This window comes from Platichthys flesus, chromosome 24 (assembly GCF_949316205.1).
Source record: "Platichthys flesus chromosome 24, fPlaFle2.1, whole genome shotgun sequence".
Classification (NCBI taxonomy): domain Eukaryota; kingdom Metazoa; phylum Chordata; class Actinopteri; order Pleuronectiformes; family Pleuronectidae; genus Platichthys; species Platichthys flesus.
In genome coordinates, this window is record NC_084968.1 from 5,828,982 (window position 1) to 5,848,605 (window position 19,624).

Consider the following 19,624-nt stretch of genomic DNA (forward strand, 5'->3'; position numbering starts at 1 on the left):
TGTTTTTGCCTAATTATTCTTAACAATGATTAGAATTGAAATCTGACTTAACATACAGCCAGATTAGAGAACAAAAAACTCACAATGTAAACACCCAAGACCCCACATTGATTCCTGTTTTCCTGTATTTTACATTTATAATCTACTCTATAATTTCCCATTTTCTAACTAGATGTTAGCAACAAGAGGACAACAAATAACAATGTTTCCACAGCTTGGGTCCTCGACATTGAAGATGAATGCAAACTGACATGAAGACTTAGTAAAGAAAAAGTAAATCGTTAAAAACTGCGACATAAAGGCAACAATCCCCATCAATGCAGAGGACTGTGTGTCAACAGCTCTGGTTGTTTAATCACGAAGTTCCTGCAGCCACTAGAGGCGCTAGGTTCCTCGTCCCCTTCTTCTTCTATATTATCTGTCTGTCATTTCACCGGAAGTGCCCCGCCAAAACCGGAACTGGCTGGAGGATTTTCCAAGCTAGGTAGCCTAAATAAATAACAACAGGGGCTTATTGATTGTCTGAATGAAAAGCACAAGGAGATTTATTTGAAGTCAGGGATCTCTGTGTATGCCAGGTAAGCCCAGTAACAGCAAGCTGATATTTCATGTTCGCTTTTGAGTTGCTTTCTGAAATTAGCTTCCTTGCTAGCGTTGGCAGCCCAGCTGTCAAGTTGTTTGACGTTGTCAATGCTAACAAAGCTCTTGACTGAAATGCGATGTCCAACTAAAGTGTGTCATGCTTGACTGTCACTGTTATTTTGATAAGGCAAGCTAACATCTGTCCACCGTATTATATCTTTATTGCCATGACTACATGTTTCCTATATCTCCATTTATGGCTCTGCCCTCCTTCCTATGTCACGAAGCGGTCGGCGCCTGTGATGCTTTACCTAACCCATATATTGTTTTATGGCAAACAGAAAACAAGCAATACAAAATATTTCGCTCCAGGCCTTCTAAATAACAACTGTAAGCTAGCCCACGCTAGCCATCGCCACTGACTGTATAATTAAGAGTTCATGGTTGGCATTTGTTAAATCGTTAATCTCACAAGACATGCAATGGCAACAAAGACGTTGTTTAAAAGTAGGGCTAGTTAATTGAGAGCTAATTGAAAGCTAACATCCATGTGTATTCCTGTGGGAGACACAGCAGCTAGATCCCCACCCTCCCTCCTCTTTCAGTGACGTGTTGTGATAGACCTCTAGGATCCCTCCCTAAAATCCTCATGTATTGTCCTTCTCTCCCGGAAAAGAGGAAGGAATATGAAAACAGAGGAAAAGTAGCATTTAAGTCGTATCCTAATTCTGGAGGTAAAATTATACTAATCATTAATCATGGCTATGAACAGGCGACATTCCTATACCCCCAGGGTGAGTAACACGGTCACTTCTCATCAAATAATGTTTTATTTAGTGCATCAATGCTCTTTTGATTTGTGTATTTGAAGTTGAACAATTATAATGTAAAAAGCAAGAGTTTGTGATACTCACCATAAAGTTGTTGTAGGTTTCAGCTTGTGTCATATTGCATCTTCATCAGAGAAAATCTGTACTTTTTTTGGGTAAATCTTGATAATCCTGTACATAAAATGAAAATCCTGTCCTTATGTTCAACCCATTGCTCCTATTTAGTTACTTTTAGTTGTATTTATTTTAGAGGATTCTGTAAAAAACGATCTGTGGTTCTCTTAATCTAACAAAAAACCCTCCCATAGCGTCCACCATAGAGCTATGATAAACCTTTTCTATCCAGTATTCTGCCCTGTAGTTTAAAACTGTTAGTCAGCATGAATTCACATGTCCCTACAGCTCTATTAAAGGATTACACTCAACCACAGTCCTAGTTTGTCCTGAATGAGTATCTTTGTCTGAGCGAGGCAGAGATATGGCTTGTTTATTAGGAGGTCTGCTATTGCCCAGACATATGACTGGGTGTATGAATGTGTTTCTGTGCTCTGTGGCCTTAGGACTCGCTTTTTACTGAACTTTTTTAATTCCTGAAGTTGCTCATAATAGCTTGTACAGGGAGAATTATTGGGCATAATAAACAACGCTATTTATCTGTGAATAGGTCTGTTTGATTACATTAGAAAAATATTATAAGCCAAATCTATTCTATAAAGATTAGTTCACGTAATAAAGATAAGATGTCTGTGGTATTATGGAATTAAAAAAAATAATTCTCAGATATGTAATGACTTCACCTTCCTTCTTTTTTTGCCACGTTCCTCCACCACAACTCATTCGCATTAGTCACCAACCTTCCTCTTCTTTCTCTTTCCCCCCTCAGCTGACCAGCCCACTGATCAGCAAAATGAGCAGTGCAGGAACAGTGGAGAGTGGTAAACCTCCAAAGGTGGGTCACTTCTCAACAAAAATAAATAGAGAAACATAAATGAATAAATGACTATTAACTAGAGCAAAACAACTCAGTCTCTTTTCTTCTTGTCCCTACCTTTCTTCTTCTAGATTGGCTGTACAGTAGAGGTGACAGGGAAGGGTCAACGCGGCACTGTCGCCTACATCGGCGCCACCCTCTTTGCCTCCGGTAAATGGGTGGGTGTTGTACTTGATAAGCCTAATGGCAAGAACGATGGTACCGTGCAGGGGAAACGCTACTTCATCTGTGAGGAAAATCATGGAATATTCGTCAGACAGTCGCAGGTTAGTCAAATAAATATGTTTTGATGTTATGATGTAGTGTTAGTTGCTCTCACAAGGGTTGTGATCATGATGAAACAATGCTGTTTATTTTTGTAAATGTGTTTGTTATATTTCTATAATCAAATTATTTTCGCTTGCAATTTGCTAGTCAAGAATTTGGATTTTAAAAATTGTATATATGACTTGATTTGTTCTTTTAAAACGATAACAGTACCTGGATCTAAATTGGCATTAATACTCATAGTGAAACCCATCCCTAATGCTAGTAGGGAATGTCAGTAGTTTTATAGGATAATATTTTCTAACCCTAACCCTATTTCAGCCTTTACTAATTAAAAAGGAAAATGCTCCTTGATGCTTGTTTGTTGTTTTAATCCCATCCTTGTGTCTGGGTGTGTGTATGCACAGATTCAGGTGGTGGAAGATGGCTCGGGTGCCACCTCACCAGATACTCCTGAGTTTGTGCTTGCCAAGATTCTCAAACAAAAAGGTAAGACTAATCCTCAGTTGCATCTTAAATTCATACCTTAATTAGCATCTCAAAGTGAATAATAATAACAGTAAATAATAACATGCATACTTCATGTGTTTACTCCAGACATTCCAGAGACTCCAAAAACTTCCAAACTGGTAGGCAACGATCTGCTGCTTTTGTTTCATTTCATAATCGACTTATAATTTTTTGTTTTCATAACTCAGCTTTAGAGCATTTTAAGGTAATGCCTGCCCTGTCCAGAGCAGTTATACTGCTTTAAATGTACCGACCTAAATTAATCGGACCTATTAATAGCAAATAAATAAATTTCAAATGAGTGGTGAAATTACCAATCCTCTCTCTGACTTATTCTTTGCATTCTCTTCCTGACCAGAAATGCTTTATGTTAGTTTTTATCTATTTCTCTTCTCTTTTTATTACCTTAGAATTAATTTCTGTTTGACCTCAGCTTTGGGTTGATGTCTCAATTGTGTTTTTCTGAATACTTTTCACAGACACCACTGAATGTGAAGAAGGTAGAACTATTTTAATCTAAAATATATTTGCTTTGGTTGTTGCTATTCATACTAATGTGCCAACTAACATTTTGCATTTAAAATACTCTTTAATGCTTTGCACATCTTATTGATGCCTCATTGTCACAGTTTTCTCTTATTGTTTATGTGCACGAGACGTTTTAGTTTTTTCTCACTTTTACTTTTTTATTGCGTCTGAATCATCCAGCATAAACATCAAGAGAGCAAAACTGTGACCATGTAAAGGTCATCATTGTGGTGTCTTTGTCCACTTGGTCTCACAACTCATTGGAAATTTGCCACAGTTGTGACTTTGTTGCATGACTTCACATGGTCTTGTGATTTGAGTCACGAAGAATAACTTCTTTGAAATGGTGCATGCAGCTATCGAACCTGTGCTCAGTGGATATAAACTAACAGATGTATGCTTACTATCTGCTACTTATCTCTTATCTTGCGTCCCTGCTGGATGTGTGTGTATATCTGTGTGTGTCCATTCCTCTTTCTGCAACTCCCCTCCTCCTCTCCTCCAGTCTTCTTCCCGCCGCTCTGCCAAGGTGAGCTTGTCTACAGTTGACAGGGGAGGTGCATCCAAACAGAATAATTTAAAAACTTCTAAAAAGCTTTATTTCACTTTTTCAACCTTGTGAGGGTGCTCAGTGAGTCGAAAACAGGGATACAGATTTGAATATCTTGAATGCTTCAGAAAGCCAAGGATTTTTTTCTAGTATGATAAGAAGTACGTGTTTTGGAAAAGGCAGCCGGGATTACATTAGTTTAATAAGCACAATATTGAGATTATAATTATGGTTAGAATTTTACAGCATTTTTCCTTTGAATAATGATCCTTTGCATAGTTACATGGCAGATGTTGTTGACATACCTTCCACTCTAGAAATGGATTTATCCGAATTTTGGAAGGCGTAGTGTTCTAGAGGCCCTCCTTTAGCCAATTTCGTACTGCAGAGATAATTGCCATAAATTATATGGTCTTTTATTTTGAGAAAATATAGTGGCAGTCAGATTAGACGTATGCACGTTGTAATAACATTAACCCTTAAATGAATAAACAGTGTTAAAATTACTTGATTTAACAGAAAAAGATACACCGGTATAAGATCCTGTATTTCCTGTTTAATCACCGTTATGTGTACAGAGATAGTGATGATTTCCTGTGACACAAAGCAACATTTTAAGCAATATCATTTGCTTTGCTTGTTTAATGTGCATTTGTAACCATAACATGTATAACATGAGAATAACTAAAACACTGACTCATTAATTTTCCCGTTTAGAATAAATAAACAGTACAAGATTGATTTTGTATTATCAGACTTATTTTGCACTTGAAAAAATAACTGTTTTGATCACACTGGCAGTGGAGCACGCCAGGTCTCACACCTGCCACCTCCCTCCCCTCCCTCTTGGTACGCTCCGCCGGCCGCCCCAGCCTGCCACTGACGGTATGATCTGTCATGTCCGAGTACTCAGGGAGTGGTGACAGGGAGGGGTGAAATGTTTGGTCACAGAAATCGGGTGACTTCTTAGTTTGTCTTTGCACCTACACTGGACTCTACCATTTCACCAAACTCTTACTCGTTTCTTGCTGACCTTCGAGGAAACCTTTTGGGGAAAGGTGAATTGTTTTATCTAGGAATATACATTATCGTATTATCACAAGCTAGTACAGGACGAATACAGAAGAATGGTTTAGTCTACGACATTCCCTTTTCAACTGGGTTCTTTAAAGATGTCTGCTCACTGTGGGAGAAGCACATTTATGTAGCATCATTAATTAATGCCCCTAAATTATAAGTGCATAATTTATAAAATTGCAATGGTTTAACTCGCGCTTTCACTCAGTCCTTCCTTCCTCCTTTTTTTTAACTCTCTTATCCTCCCTCTAGCCACTAACTGACACTTACCGTCCTTTGTCAACAGACGTCTCGTGAGAGTCTGTCATCCTCGTTGTCTGGCGATGTCAGTGAGGCTGGAGTGTCCTCCCACCAGGGTGCACTGGGAGCGCCCATCGTGCCTCAGCCCAGTGGGTCACCTGCGCCAGTCGCATCCGGAGTCCCAGCTACTCCGAGCAAGGTAGGTCACTTACAATGACAATAGCTTATTTTAGTATTTGTGCCATTTTTATATGGGTATTTTTCATTTTCAGTACTTGTCAGTTTTGTCTCCATATTATTTCCTCTATCATATAATAAGTCCCATTTCATCCATGTTGTCATTGTTTGCCCAGGCGGAACCTCCCATTTCCAAACAGGTAGAGTGGCTACATGCATGCTGGTGATACCTGGCATGGGTTTACTAACAAACTCGTAACATAAGTGGGCAAAATGACCCTCAGCGCACCCTTCCAATAATTAATTATGGTTTTGTAATCTCCTCACTGTGGATTTCATGGGGATGCATGTCTTAACTTATGAAACAACGAATGAAAGGCTCAAATTCACCAACGAGGGAATAGATACATATTTCTACATTGTGCATCAATATTTCTAAGTTGTTTTCCTGTTAATTCAGCAGTAGAAAGTCACATTATTGAAGAAAATATAAAACATTTGCATTTAACATCTTCCTCTTTGAAAATAAATGAAGTCCTTTTTACCTTCAGCTCAAGACAGAGCTTTTAAACTGCAGGATCTTTTATCTCACCAGCCTGTTGTGCCCTTCCGTTTCCTGTCTTCTCAGGAGGAGGAATCCCTGCGAGGTCAGGTCAAAGACCTGGAGGAGAAGCTTGAGACGCTGAAGATGAAGAGGACAGAGGACAAGGCCAAACTGAAGGAGCTAGAAAAACACAAGATCCAGCTGGAGCAGCTTCAGGAATGGAAGATAAAAATGCAGGAGCAGCAGACCGAACTCCAGAAACATCTTAAAGAAGCCAAGAAGGTACAAAGAAAATATTAAATACTATTAATAAGTATTACTTAATATAACATAGCTATAAATGAAAGATGCAGCTCCTCAGTTATCAGGAAATCTCTCTGAAGCTACATTTTTTACTTTCAAATTCCAGGAAGCCCGGGATGCACAGGAATCCAAGGACCACTACATGGAGGAGATGTCCGACACGGCCGACGCCATTGAGATGGCAACACTGGACAAAGAGATGGCGGAGGAGAAAGCGGAGTCATTGCAGGTGGAGGTGGATAGTCTGAAAGAGAAAGTGGATGAGCTCTCTATGGACCTGGAGATTCTTAGACATGAGATTTCAGAGAAAGGTTTTTGCACCACTCACTCAATCAAAAAAAGCTTCTCTCTGTACTTCTTTCTGTCTTTGAGTTGAGTATAATACCTTTTCTCTTTTGCAGGATCAGACGGAGCTGCCTCAAGTTACCATGTCAAACAGCTGGAGGAGCAGAACAGCAGACTGAAGGAGGCTCTAGTCCGGTTGGTCAACAAACTCCTTTTGATTTAAGTAGAAAAATTAAAGTATACAGTATTATTTTGTTTGTAAACTGTAGTTATAATTATATAAATACCACATGTTAAGTTAAATTTAGGAACTACTCATCACTAAGTGGATTGAGGGGACAACTAACATTGCCTCACCTTACTGTTGGGTATATAGCATCCCAATAAAACCTTCAGTTTACTGTAGAAGTGAAATATTTGTAGGGCAATCATTTCCATTCAAATCTACATCCACTTTCATGGCATCCTGTAGTTGTAGGTAGTTTGGTCCGCACCTAATAACAAAATGTATTTCAATTTTCCTGTTCCCTCTCAGGATGCGTGACCTGTCTTCCTCAGAGAAACAGGAACATGTGAAGCTGCAGAAGCAGATGGAGAAGAAGAGCATTGAGCTGGACACCCTGAGGACTCAGAAGGAAAAACTGCAGGAAGAAGTCAAGCAAGCAGAGGCCACTATTGATGAACTGAAGGAGCAGGTAAACTCAGGGAGGAAAGATCTGCTTTCATCTGATTCTTAATGTTCATAACACAAAGCTAAATGTAATGGCTGAAATTTCCCCCTCCATTCCTGTGTATGTGTTTTAAAGAAGGGTGGACGGTTTTTGTTTGTTACTCCTCTCAGAATCTAACTGTACATATACTTGCCTGTGTGTGTGGACTTGTTCCAGGTGGATGCTGCTCTGGGCTCAGAGGAGATGGTTGAGACGCTTACAGAGAGGAACCTTGACTTGGAGGAGAAAGTCAGAGAGCTGAGAGAAACAGTCACTGATCTGGTCAGTATTCACATTTCTGATCTACATACATTACTTTGTTTTCATTATGTCAAAGTATTCACAGTTTGGCTCCCATTTGAAGAAAAAAATCCAGAATAAAACATTATTAAGCACAGTTACCAAAAGAAGGGTCTGGTAGTGATGTGTCCTCCCATGTCGAGGCTTTGAAGCTTGTGTTGAGTAATTGAGGATGATTTTTGTGAAGCACGTATCGAGGCTTGGGTAGATGACGTATGTGATGACGTTTGAAGCCTCGCGAGCCGGCCGACCTCGTCACTGATTCAGGAAATGGTTTGCGGGTTTGGTGTGCGATTCAAAACATAAGGGGCCGCGAAACGCAATGGAACCCCCTCGCACTACTTGTCTTGGGACTTTATTGTGCGTTTGCTTGCAATATATTCTAGAGTATTTGGAGGAAAAAAATAATTTATTTCTTAACTTGTACAAACTTGCGGTATCTTTTCTTGTACCCCAGCTTCATCTGTGCGCTGGGAAATGATTGTTTCTAAAGCAGGCGAAATTATTTCTAAAAAAGGAAACACAGCAGTTTTTTTATAAAAATAAATAAACTATTATCCCTATTGTACGTGTTACGTGTATTGGCATCACAAACATCATTAAATCATTTATTCAATTCAAAGCTTCACACACCAAAGCCGTGGTTTCATTATAATTACATTAACATTTAAAGTCCACTTGATGGCGCAGTAGAGCAAATGAAGCATCATGAAGCATCATGAAGCTTCGGCCCATGAGCGAACCAATTGGATGGAAAGCTTCAAAGCTTCATGAAGCTTCATCTCGCCATCACTAGGGTCACCACCTTCAATCTTTACAGAATGTCTGTTTTGTTTTTTTCTTCACCAACAGGAGGCAATCAATGAGATGAATGATGAGCTCCAGGAGAATGGAAGGGAGACTGAAATGGAGCTGAGAGAACAGCTCGACATGGGTGGTGCAAAGGTCAGAGAAGCTGAAAAACGAGTTGAGGCTGCTCAGGAGACTGTGGCTGATTACCAGCAGACCATCACCAAATACAGAGATCTCACTACCAGGCTGCAGGTAGGTGGAAAGAGGGAAATTAACACTTCTGCTGTTGGAAGTGAGTTTGATGTAGACACACTGGCAAGTGGACGTCCTGAAGCCATGTGTCCTTTCTTCCTGCTGCACATAGGATGCCAATAGGGACCTGATCAACCAGCAGAATGCCAACGCTGAACAAGTTCAGCAGCCGCCCGCAGAACTGTTTGACTTCAAGATCAAGTTTGCAGAGACCAAGGCCTATGCCAAGGTAGGAGACCCGCACTAAGACTGATCATGTATGACCAGTTTTAACGAGGTGATATCAGTGTCCTTCATTCTCTCTCTTAAAAACTCCACGTTTGTGTCTCCAGGCCATTGAGATGGAGCTGAGGAAAATGGAAGTGGCTCAGTCCAACAGACAGGTGTCCCTCCTCACCTCCTTCATGCCAGACTCTTTTCTCCGTCATGGTGGAGATCATGACTGTATTCTGGTCCTTCTTCTCATCCCCAGGCTCATCTGCAAGGTATGTAAATGTACAAGACTGTTTTAAAACAAATTAGTTTTGTTGTTCTCTGTCTGTCTATGTAACTGAGCAAGATGTATTTGAATCTTCTATCCTGGCAGGCTGAGCTCCTCAGCAAACAAGCCCAGGAGAAGTTTGATTTGAGTGGGAACCTGGCGCAGGGGACAGGGCTCAGAGGGCCTCCAGGAGAACAGCGCAGCTTTGCCTCAGGGCTGGTGTACTCCCTCAGCCTGCTGCAGGCCACCCTGCACAAATATGAACAGTATGCACTACAGCTTCATCACTTATGTGCCAGAAATAAATAAAGTAGTGTTTCTAAGATGTTGGCCATAAAAGCAGTTGTATATTATATTTGTCTAGAATAATTAGAATCTGTTGCTGAGTTCATGTAACCCTTATTCATTTACAACCTGTGCTCCATCTATTCGTTCCCATTTTCCCTTCTCTTGTTCTAGGGCTCTGAACACCTGTGACGTAGAGGTTTTTAAGCGTATGGGTACACTTTACTCTGAAATGAATTTCCATGAGCGCTCCCTGGATTATTTCATCGACCTGCTGCATAAAGACCAATTAGATGAGACTGTTCAGGTGGAGCCCCTGACCAAGGCCATCAAGTACTACCAGGTAATAAATACAAATCGATTATGTTACCTGAATGATGTATAGGACTTTAATAGTCTGTATCTTTTCAGTGTAAATAGCATTTGCATAAAACATATTAGCTTTGTTGTAGAGGAGTAACTCACTTTTTTGTTTCCCAGCAACTGTACAGTGTCCATCTGGCAGATCACACTGAGGACTGCACAGTGCAGCTGGCTGACCACATCAAGGTACGTGAAGCTTCTTCTATGGTTGACTTATTTCTGTTGAGAAAAGTAGAGCAGAACTGTTTCCTAACTTTGTGTATTTCACAATCTCAACTCCAGTTTACCCAGAATGCATTGGACTCCATGGGAGTGGAGGTGGCTCGTCTGCGGGCGTTCCTGGCTGCGGGTCAGGAGAGCTCTGGCCTTGCTGTGCTTCTGAAGGACCTGGACACTTCAGGCTCGGATATCAGACAGTTCTGTAAGAAGATCCGCCGTCGCATGCCTGGAACAGATGTGGTCGGAGTACCTGCTGCGCTCAATTTTGGACCAGAGGTATGGGTCCAAATGAAAAAAAGGCACATATGCACACAGAAATGTACATACAGAGTTAATTGCTGTATGAAGCTTAATCTGAAATAATTTTAAACATGATTCGTTTCCGTGTTGTACCATTAAACTTTATCTCTTGTACGATTGGCAGGTGGCAGACGCGCTGACAGAGTCTAGGCGTCAGCTGACCCGTGTGGTGGCCGTGCTGCAGGAGGTGGCTGCGGCTGGAGCTCAGATGGTTGCTCCGCTGGCAGAGCAGGAGGGTGTCAACGCTCTCAAGCTGGAGGATATTGCCTGCAACGCTGTGGATCAGGTAATGTGAACACTCATGTGCCCTGTGAGTGATAAGGATATTAAGCTTTAAATTACTGTTTTGAGACAAGTGATTATCTTTTTAATCAAAGAGCTGTTTTCTCCACCAAGGTGTATGGCTCCCATGGCCTGAGTGGCCCAGAGTGTCTGCGTCAGTCCTGCAGCTCTGTCATTGCTACCATGAACAAGATGGCTACGGCCATGCAGGAGGGAGAGTATGATGCTGACAAACCTCAGGGCAAGGTATTTGCAGGCCTTGTGTATCACATAGTTCACTGAAATCAAAGCATATTTATATTCTTTGTCACTTCCTTCACATTCACTCAACTTGTTATTATCATCCCTTCATCTTCAGACCCCTCCTGTGGAAATCAGAGCTGCCACCGTCAGGGCTGAGATGACTGACGCTGAGGGTCTAGGTGTTAAACTAGAAGACAGAGAGACGGTCATCAAGGAGGTCAAGAGGTCTCTTAAGCTCAAGGTAACAGTGAAGAAAACAACCGGTGAAAAAAAAACATCTTTTGTCTGAGAAATCAAGTTTTAATAATAAGCCAATCAGATAGAAATCAGAGAAATTCTTATTCCACCCAGGGTGAGGAGCTGAGTGAGGCCAATGTTCGCCTGAGTCTGCTGGAGAAAAAGCTGGACACCTCCACCAAAGACGCAGATGAGCGGGTGGAGAAGATCCAGACCAAACTCAGCGAGAATCTCGCCCTGCTGAAGAAGAAAGAGAAGTACGAACCATTAGATCCATACACATTTCAGTTTTTATCTTTTTCTTACTTTCCATCGTTTCTCTCTTGCGCTTCCTATTTATCTCCTCATTGGCCTCTTTCTTCCTCGTCTTCAGGGAGTTTGAGGAGACAATGGATGCTCTGCAGGCTGATATCGACCAGCTGGAGGCAGAGAAGGCAGAGCTGAAGCAACGCATCAATAACCAATCGAAGATGACCATTGAAGGCCTTAGAGGCCCGCCTGCCTCTGGAATTGCCTCTATTGTTCAGGGATCTGCAGGAGGTAAATTACTGTGTGGTTATGAGCATTTATTGTACATAGATCGAAATATTATTTACAGGAAAACTGCGTAAGTCAGCTGATAATGAGGTAATATTTTGCTTGTAGTGCTACTGCAACAATGATACAATGACAAATAACAAACATTTTCTTCAAATTCTGTGCGAAAAGTCAATGAAGTGTCAGAGAAGTAGTACAGGGTGTTAGAGATATATCTTTCACTTTGTTCCCTCTGTCGAGCAGGTGTGCCTCTATCCATGGCGGGGCCAGTAGAGGTGGTGGACTCTCCCCTCCTCCGGCAGCAGGTCGAGGCTCAGAGACTGGGGATTAAACACCTCAAGAATGAAAACAACAGACTCAAGGTACACTAGTCTGCCGTTGGTGTCTTTATATTGTGCTCTGCTTGATGTTTGAACCCTGGTAATATTAACCAAAAGTATATTTGACTACAGGCAGAGAAGATGAGAGCCCAGCTGGCCTCCCTGCCTCCACTCCGCCCCCCCAAACTGCCACAATTGTCCAAAGAAAGCTCCATGCCTCCAGAGGGACTGAACACAGGCCTCTATCGCAGGACTGACCAACTGCTGGCGACACTGCTCAAGCTGAGTGCAGAGTCTAAAGTGGTGGACATCACTGGGAAGACAACAGGTGTGAAGCATACATATTTAACCTTTTGAATAAGATGCTTTTTAAAATGTGATTTAGGTCACTTTGCTTTAATTTCTGTCCGTCCCCCTCGCATGTTTTCTTCCAGTTAGTGCCAGTGCCCAGCTGCTGGAGCAAACGTCTCGACTGCAGAACCTCAGTGATGCTCTGGACAAACTCAAGGTGACAACTTCAGAGTCCAAGCTCTTCTCATTAGCGCGTCAATATGCTAACAGGAATGCACAACCAAACATTTGGAAACTTGTGTTTCAGGGAGAAGTAGCTGAACACGTGGTCATGCATCAGCGTGGAGCAAAGGCTTCCTCTGACTTTGCCACCTTCCCGCTGTCATCCTTTGTGAAGGTAAAAGCATACGGCACCAGTTACAAGGCTATGATGTCAGTGAAAGTAATGGATCATGTAAAATTATTTAATGTCCATCTGTTCTTTCGTAGGCCAAGGAAGAAAAGCAGGGGAATACGGTGCTTGTTGGCCGCGTTTCCATTCCATGCAACCGCGGACAAGAACAAGTCCACCGCCTCGTCCTCTCACAGCAGCAGCTGCAGCAAGTGCACAGCCTCCTCATGGTGTAAGAGCTCAGCCAAGATTGAAGGAACATCAAGAAAATCTTTTAATTCTAATTCCATCTTCCACTTGACACCCAATTTCTTTCCTTTGCTTTTCACTCTTCTCAGGAAATTGTATCCAGCATTTTCTAAGTTAAGACAGCACTAATACAAGTAGAGCACAGGTAAAAGTGATTGGTGTTTAATGAAGGGCAAAGTGGATTTAACTCTTTGTTGTAGTCACAGAAAGTTTGTGGGCACCAACCTGCTAACTCTTTGTGGGAATGGGGGAAACTACAGTCATTTTTATTGTGCTCTCACACCTCTTTAGTTTCTTCTTTGTATCTTTTGTCTTTGTAATATGTTATAGAAGTTATTCCCAAACCAGAGCTTGGTATATTGACTAGTATTTGTAGTAATTCCGACAATAAAAGGACGCAATTCACTTCGGAGCATCAATTATGAATGTGTCTGTGTTCATTTTGACTAATGGATTGTAAAGCCTCTTAACTATATGTGTGTTAACAGGCTTTACTGTGTTGTTGACAAAAATGAGCTGCTCAAACATTTACAGCTTAACATAAAGGTCCACTGTCTGGTTTTGAAGATGAACCGACACCTTCCCTCATGTACAGACACATTTTTTTATTCTAATCTCATTATCCTCAATAGATGAACCCTAACCCTGCTTTCAGAGTGACCTGCTACAATGATCTCAGCAGTTAAATCTCTTAAACCGGCTACTGACCCCAGGTTATTGAGTAGAAAGAAGTTCTTCCCTCCAATTTGAGCATTTGATGGTGCCTGGTGTTAGGAACAAATCTCAGTCAAAGCAATTTTCATACCAGAGGGTTTAAATGTTGAAAATTTAGCAGCGTTCCAACAAACGGATCAGATTTCGGAAACAAAATCTTTACATTATGCTTGACCTGATATTTTTTAATAACCCAAAAGCTGTTAGGAAAACTTAGCTTCAACTTTAATAGAACAATTCACCTTATACATTTTAGTGCAGAATGTAAAAAAAATCTGAAATACTTTTAAAAAACATTTTCTTGTCAAGGGAACAAACAAATTCAATCAGAGAAAAGAGAACTAATTTACAATATAATAAAAGATTAAGGAAACTGTATACATACGAGAACACTCGAAGCTGGTTAGATAAAATCAAGGTGTGAAATTGAACACTTCCTCCTGCTTAAAAGCCTGTGTATGGCTTAGAGAACATTGAAGACTTTTGGAATTATGTCCGACAGGATGATTCATGTAACACTTTGAACATTGAGAAACAGCTCAGTAGTAACTGAAATGATTGCCGTATTGATTTGGTCTTTGGTAGGCGTAAGGAGCAACGTGGTGTCTGATGTGTCTGTTCCTCATCACGTACTGATGGGGCTCATTGTAGGGAACGTGGTAAGGGTGAGGTCTGTAGTTGGAACCTGAAATTCATACAGAACATGTCATTTAATGATGATAAAGACCTTCAATAACGAGACCAGATTAACCAAAGAGGTCTTTCGTTTAAACAAATGTGAAAGCATACATGGTTATGAAGTATAACTTGGAAGAGCCAAAGAATGGCTTCCACTGCAGTATTATACACTTACCATTTCCACCCTGTCCATGTTTGTTATACATGCGCCTGTGGACAGGGAGGTGAGGCTGTGGTGGGAGGTGAGGCTGTGGTGGGAGGGCCGGCCTGTGGCGATGTGTTCGTTTCTGCTGATGGTTGTCCTCAAAGTTGAAGCATTGTAAAGGGAGGGGATCATTGCTGAACTCCTCCCTGTAGCCGTTTTCATATCCCTCTGTTGGAGACAAATGGAAAATATATACATGTATACACAACGCAAAGTTGATGACTAGAGCATGATGTGAAAGGAGAGACTCAGTTTATGTTACTCCTTCCTTTACTTAAGCACCTGTGGATGCTTCCCTTTCCATACATGCAGCACAAACTATTATCTTTGTGCCACGCACTGTAACATTTTTATGTTTTAAGAGAAGGGCGATGCCTGGGAAGAGCAAGAAACCTCATCACACCCACTCACTCATTATGAGTTCAAAAGGACAACCTGCTCTATTCACACATTGGCTCAATCGGATATGAAACTGAATTTGTACTAGGGAGTAGACGTCTTAAGTCAAGCGATGTGTGGTTCAACTGAAGGGCGATTGCCTGGGTAATGTCAAGAAAAGGTCAGGGTAGAAGTGCATGTGTAAAAGCTCCTAGTAGTCACATCACTACATGTAAACCTTTCCCTGTAAAAACACAGAAAGTGTTTGGCTGCAACATGTTCCTGTCTTTAGAAATCCTCACTAGAAACCGACATTTGTAGTCTGAAATCACACTACATTACAAAGGAGCTAGAATATTTGTCCGTCACATCAATATTTTAGATGTATCAGCACGTATGAATTAAGTTGTGTTTTCCCCTGACACAGATGAAGCAAAAACCTTGTTGTGTATGTTTTAAACCTCACCCTTGTTGGAAAAATAGTTGGTGGGAAGAGGGCAGTAGAAGTTAGGGGCACAGTCTACTTGACGCAGTCCTGAAAGAGCAGAAATACATGCATCAGAAAACCAATATTATGTTCTCACACCTTCTGCAATTCACCTTTCCAAAGGATGGCAAAAATATCATGATAATTTATGAGACCTCCAACTTGGGTGTTTTGCTCTGTTGCTGCATTATAAAGCTGCGGCTCAGCAAAGTATTGTCCATTAAGTTTTTAGCATCCTTGAGCATAGTCATAGTGAAGACCTCGCAGTTTCAGCGGTAATTGTCCACATACGGTACCTGCAAGTAGTATGCAATGTTGTTACCTGTCTCATGTGAGAACTTGTCTTTCATTATTTTGTCTGTTTACCCGTCACCCGGATCTGTGATGTTTTTGAGTGTGCAGCACGCTACTGTCATAGACATTCTGAGGTAAACTGATTCAGAACATTATGAACCATGAAAGACCTGCCTGATTATAGACTAAATCCTCCCCAGCTCTTTCTGAAGAAATTCCAATAATTACAATGTGATTACACACGCAAGTAGTTTTTCCAAACCTTAAGTACGCTCTGGTATTTATAATTTTCATATGGTCTAATGTTTATTGTGATGCATCACCAACGGTGCTTTGTCCTATACTAATAAAATCAACAGAAAATGCTTTTAAACACATCATTCCCACCTGATGTATGCCCTGCAGGGTTGGAAAAATTGCCATAGACTGGCTGCGGAAGAGCATTTTCAGAATGTTCTAAAAAGAAAAAAGTAATGTTAATATCAAATTATTGAAATTAAATACATTTCCTCTCATATACATGTCTGTCTAGGCACATAAAATATATAGCTTGAAGGCTTTGATTAAAGTGTATTTGATCACAGTTCTTCCTTGAGTTCAAGTGTTAGCTTAATTCCCTCTGAGCAATCCTGATGTATTGTGTTCAAGGTCATTGAAAAAAACGCATGTGTAATAGTTGCCAGAGTAAGGTTCATGTCTGTTTAAAAAACGGCATGTAGAAAAATGCAGTGTAGCTCCTCACCGACAGGGCTCAGTTCACAGGGCATGTTGACGCCCCAGGCCTGTGCAGCGTGGTGTAACAGCAGGGAGGTTATCCTGCGGTGGGCAAGTGCATTCCAGTGGACTCCATCCTTCGTACGATGTTGCAGAGAAAAGCGGAACTGGAAGTGTAGGTCCAACACGTCTAACCCGTAGGCGTCAGCCAGGGTCCCGCTATAGAAGTTAGCTTCGATCACATCATAACGCAGATGGGAGACCTTGTGCTCAATCTGAGGTGAAAGAAGGAGAGGCGACACATGGTGTAGTTAAGGCTGGGTAATAAAACAATATCAATAATGGATGCAACATAATTTTCATCAATGGCGATATAACTAAGGTTCAGTATACATCAATATATTCCTTATGCACAGTGAGGAGGTATAGCACATAAGTGATCTACCTCAGATTGTAAAATGTTTTGTTGTATCAAGTGTTTGTCGTTTTCTGCTCATTAAAAAGATTAAAACCACCACCTCCACTCAGGACCGAAAGCCTTAACAATGTGATATTTACTGTGATAATGATCAATATCAACTAATATGAAATATGAAATGACTAATATGTATTCTTCTTGAATAGTTTTGGCCCTAACGTACGGCCCTAAATGCAGAGATACAAAAATTCTACCTGGAAACATATTTGCATGGTGTGAACAAAAGCAGGAGGGGGCAGTAAAGAGCTTAGGTAGGATTGGAAATACTATAACGTGCAGGAGTTAGCCACAATAGAGGGTTTTCAACAGCAGTTCACGAAAGGTATAACAATTATAAACTGATGTCCTTCCAGCTCTTGCCGACACAACGGCCTGTGTGCCATATTTCCATGTCTACTTACGATAGAGTTGTTTGGTGATGACATACCTCAGGTACCAGGAAACCACCTTTGATTCTCTCTGCTAAAGGCATAGTGAGGCTCCACATGACCAAGGTTTCCTTGGGCAGGATCCCAATCATCTTGTCAAAGAAACTACGCAAGTTCTCTTTGTAGTCATCAATCCAACCGGACCTGTATCTACAAACCCCAACACAGATACAGACATAAATCAAGGAAATCTAAGTTTACAACAACCAGCTAAACAGGTGCTTATCATGGTTGGGGGTTCATGATTGAGGTGAAGCTTGTTTTTACAATTCCAAAAACAAATTTGTTGAACTTGTTCTGTTAGCCCACCAAGCACAATAAAACATAAAAACTATCATTATTTCTACTGGAACTATAGTTATTCTTTTGTGTTACCACCTTGAGATATCCCAAACGCAGGAGTTGACGATGATTATGTCTGGTTTCAAGCCATTGCGGAAGTCATCTATGATGCTCTGCATGTAGATAGAGAAGATGCGCGTCACAAAGTAGAAGCGGACCAGGTGGTGGGCGGACTGGAACTGCCGGACCTCTCTGTATCCTGTTCCGTTGTGCAATGGGCTTAGACAGCCCCCTTCTATCAGGCAGTCCATTTCAAAGCTCATCTCACCCTGACAAAAGAAAGATGTAAGAGTGAGGACAAGATTAACAAATCAGGAAAAGGTCTCATGCTAAAGAAGGGTTGCTACTTCTAGATTACAGCTTATAATGACGACTACATTAAACCAATAAAGTCATGCTTTTAAAATCAGTACATAAACCTGGTAAATATTAGTCCTTGCCTTGCTCCTGAGTTGTTGTAAGGTGAGATACTTATCCTTCTGTAGCAGCAGAACAAGGTCCTTGTACACAGATCTCTGAACTGAGGAGAAAATACAGTGGAAAGATTGGCAGTGTGATGAATTGATCCGTTGGTAAAATTTAAATTTAATTAAAAACATTGTCTGTAAACTTTTCATTTCAGATAAACCAGGTAGGAACGAACACAAAGTTTTCTAACTTCACTCTGGACCATGAACTGCTGATAAAAAGCTCGGCAAGCAACGTCCAGCACACAAACAATAAGACAAAGTGACAGTAGAATGGAGGGTTGAGTTTTAACTTACTGGAGTCTCCCAGCACCACGATGAACTTGTTGTGGAGCAGCTGACGGGCCTGCAGGTGGCTCACACACCTCGTCGGCTCCCTCTGTTCACCATCACACAGAAAATGTTAATTTAACCACGAGATAGAAAAGTTAACACGAAGTGAGTCAGGGCTTTTGAAATGCTGAAAACTAAGCTAGTTAAGCCATCATTAAAACTTGCATTGCCCAGTTAGCACTTTAGCATCTTTATGAACTTCCGACAGGAAAAATAAGCTTAGTTTATTGACTCAAGAGGCAAATATCAGATTTAATTAACAGATACACTATTTAGTTGTTTAGAAATAATTTAGCTGTAATTTTTCAAGCTAGCTAACGTCTGAAAGTTTGGGGTTTCAGCTCCTGCATTGTCCTCACCAACAGGCCCCTGGTTCTACAGCTGTTTATCGTCGAGCAGGTTAAAGATCATGGAAAAAACATTCACTTTGTCGCTAAAAACAAATCATGGAAGAAACTTGTGACTCACAGTTCTCTTCGAATCCGCCATCATCCCGTTACACACAGGTGCCCACAATCAGACGACCCCTTCGCTGACCGTGGGAAATGTCACAGTTTTCAAGAGGCCTCTCCGCCAGGCTGGCCGGGTCTGTTTGGAAAGACATGAACGAACAAACAGCCTAAAATTCTAATCAATGAAACGTAACGTGCCTCTGTCACACGGTATCCCTATCACCATGCCTCTGAGGCCATGATTGTACCAGTTTGTATATAAACGTTCACTGTGACTGATCCGTTTTTATTGGTTGAGGGTTGAAGGTCAAGCTCACGTGACCTCTATATATCAAGAACAAAGAGAGGGAATTTCTTCAATCAACAGATTCAATTTGGGTGCTTGCACATCAACAGAAAAGGCCGTGGGGACATCATTTACTTGTGAACTGGATATGACCATGAGAACCTTTTGGAATTTCTCGACATCTGGCGCAAACGTTCACTTGGACTAAAGGATGACCTGATGGGAATTTGGA

At 41.2% G+C, this 19,624-nt stretch overlaps 2 protein-coding genes across 7 annotated transcripts; one reads left to right on the forward strand and one right to left on the reverse strand.

Moving 5' to 3' along the window:
- The first annotated feature begins 438 nt into the window (after positions 1-438).
- Positions 439-13,555, forward strand: LOC133949819 (dynactin subunit 1-like). Of its 6 annotated transcripts, XM_062383820.1 has the most exons (32): positions 439-578; positions 2,296-2,361; positions 2,475-2,669; positions 3,078-3,159; positions 3,268-3,299; positions 3,660-3,680; positions 4,214-4,237; positions 5,060-5,143; positions 5,622-5,774; positions 5,929-5,952; positions 6,381-6,578; positions 6,706-6,910; positions 7,001-7,079; positions 7,420-7,579; positions 7,772-7,876; positions 8,747-8,938; positions 9,051-9,167; positions 9,271-9,423; positions 9,525-9,685; positions 9,879-10,047; positions 10,185-10,253; positions 10,350-10,562; positions 10,711-10,872; positions 10,983-11,114; positions 11,227-11,352; positions 11,463-11,605; positions 11,722-11,888; positions 12,129-12,247; positions 12,338-12,533; positions 12,640-12,713; positions 12,804-12,893; positions 12,986-13,555. In XM_062383820.1, the coding sequence occupies exons 2-32, from the start codon at positions 2,320-2,322 to the stop codon at positions 13,121-13,123; spliced, it is 3,825 nt and encodes a 1,274-aa protein (XP_062239804.1). In that variant the 5' UTR covers positions 439-578; positions 2,296-2,319; the 3' UTR covers positions 13,124-13,555. The 6 variants fall into 6 exon arrangements, with proteins under 6 accessions (XP_062239804.1, XP_062239805.1, XP_062239806.1 ...); XM_062383821.1 differs by lacking the exon at positions 5,929-5,952; XM_062383822.1 differs by lacking the exon at positions 4,214-4,237.
- A 146-nt stretch (positions 13,556-13,701) lies between these two features.
- Positions 13,702-19,255, reverse strand: fam113 (family with sequence similarity 113). Its single transcript, XM_062383826.1, has 10 exons — positions 19,123-19,255; positions 18,619-18,700; positions 18,295-18,374; positions 17,891-18,123; positions 17,512-17,662; positions 16,635-16,881; positions 16,280-16,348; positions 15,578-15,646; positions 14,704-14,901; positions 13,702-14,535 (listed from the first exon to the last, which is right to left on the reverse strand). The coding sequence occupies exons 1-10, from the start codon at positions 19,144-19,146 to the stop codon at positions 14,390-14,392; spliced, it is 1,299 nt and encodes a 432-aa protein (XP_062239810.1). The 5' UTR covers positions 19,147-19,255; the 3' UTR covers positions 13,702-14,389.
- Between the last annotated feature and the right edge of the window lie 369 nt (positions 19,256-19,624).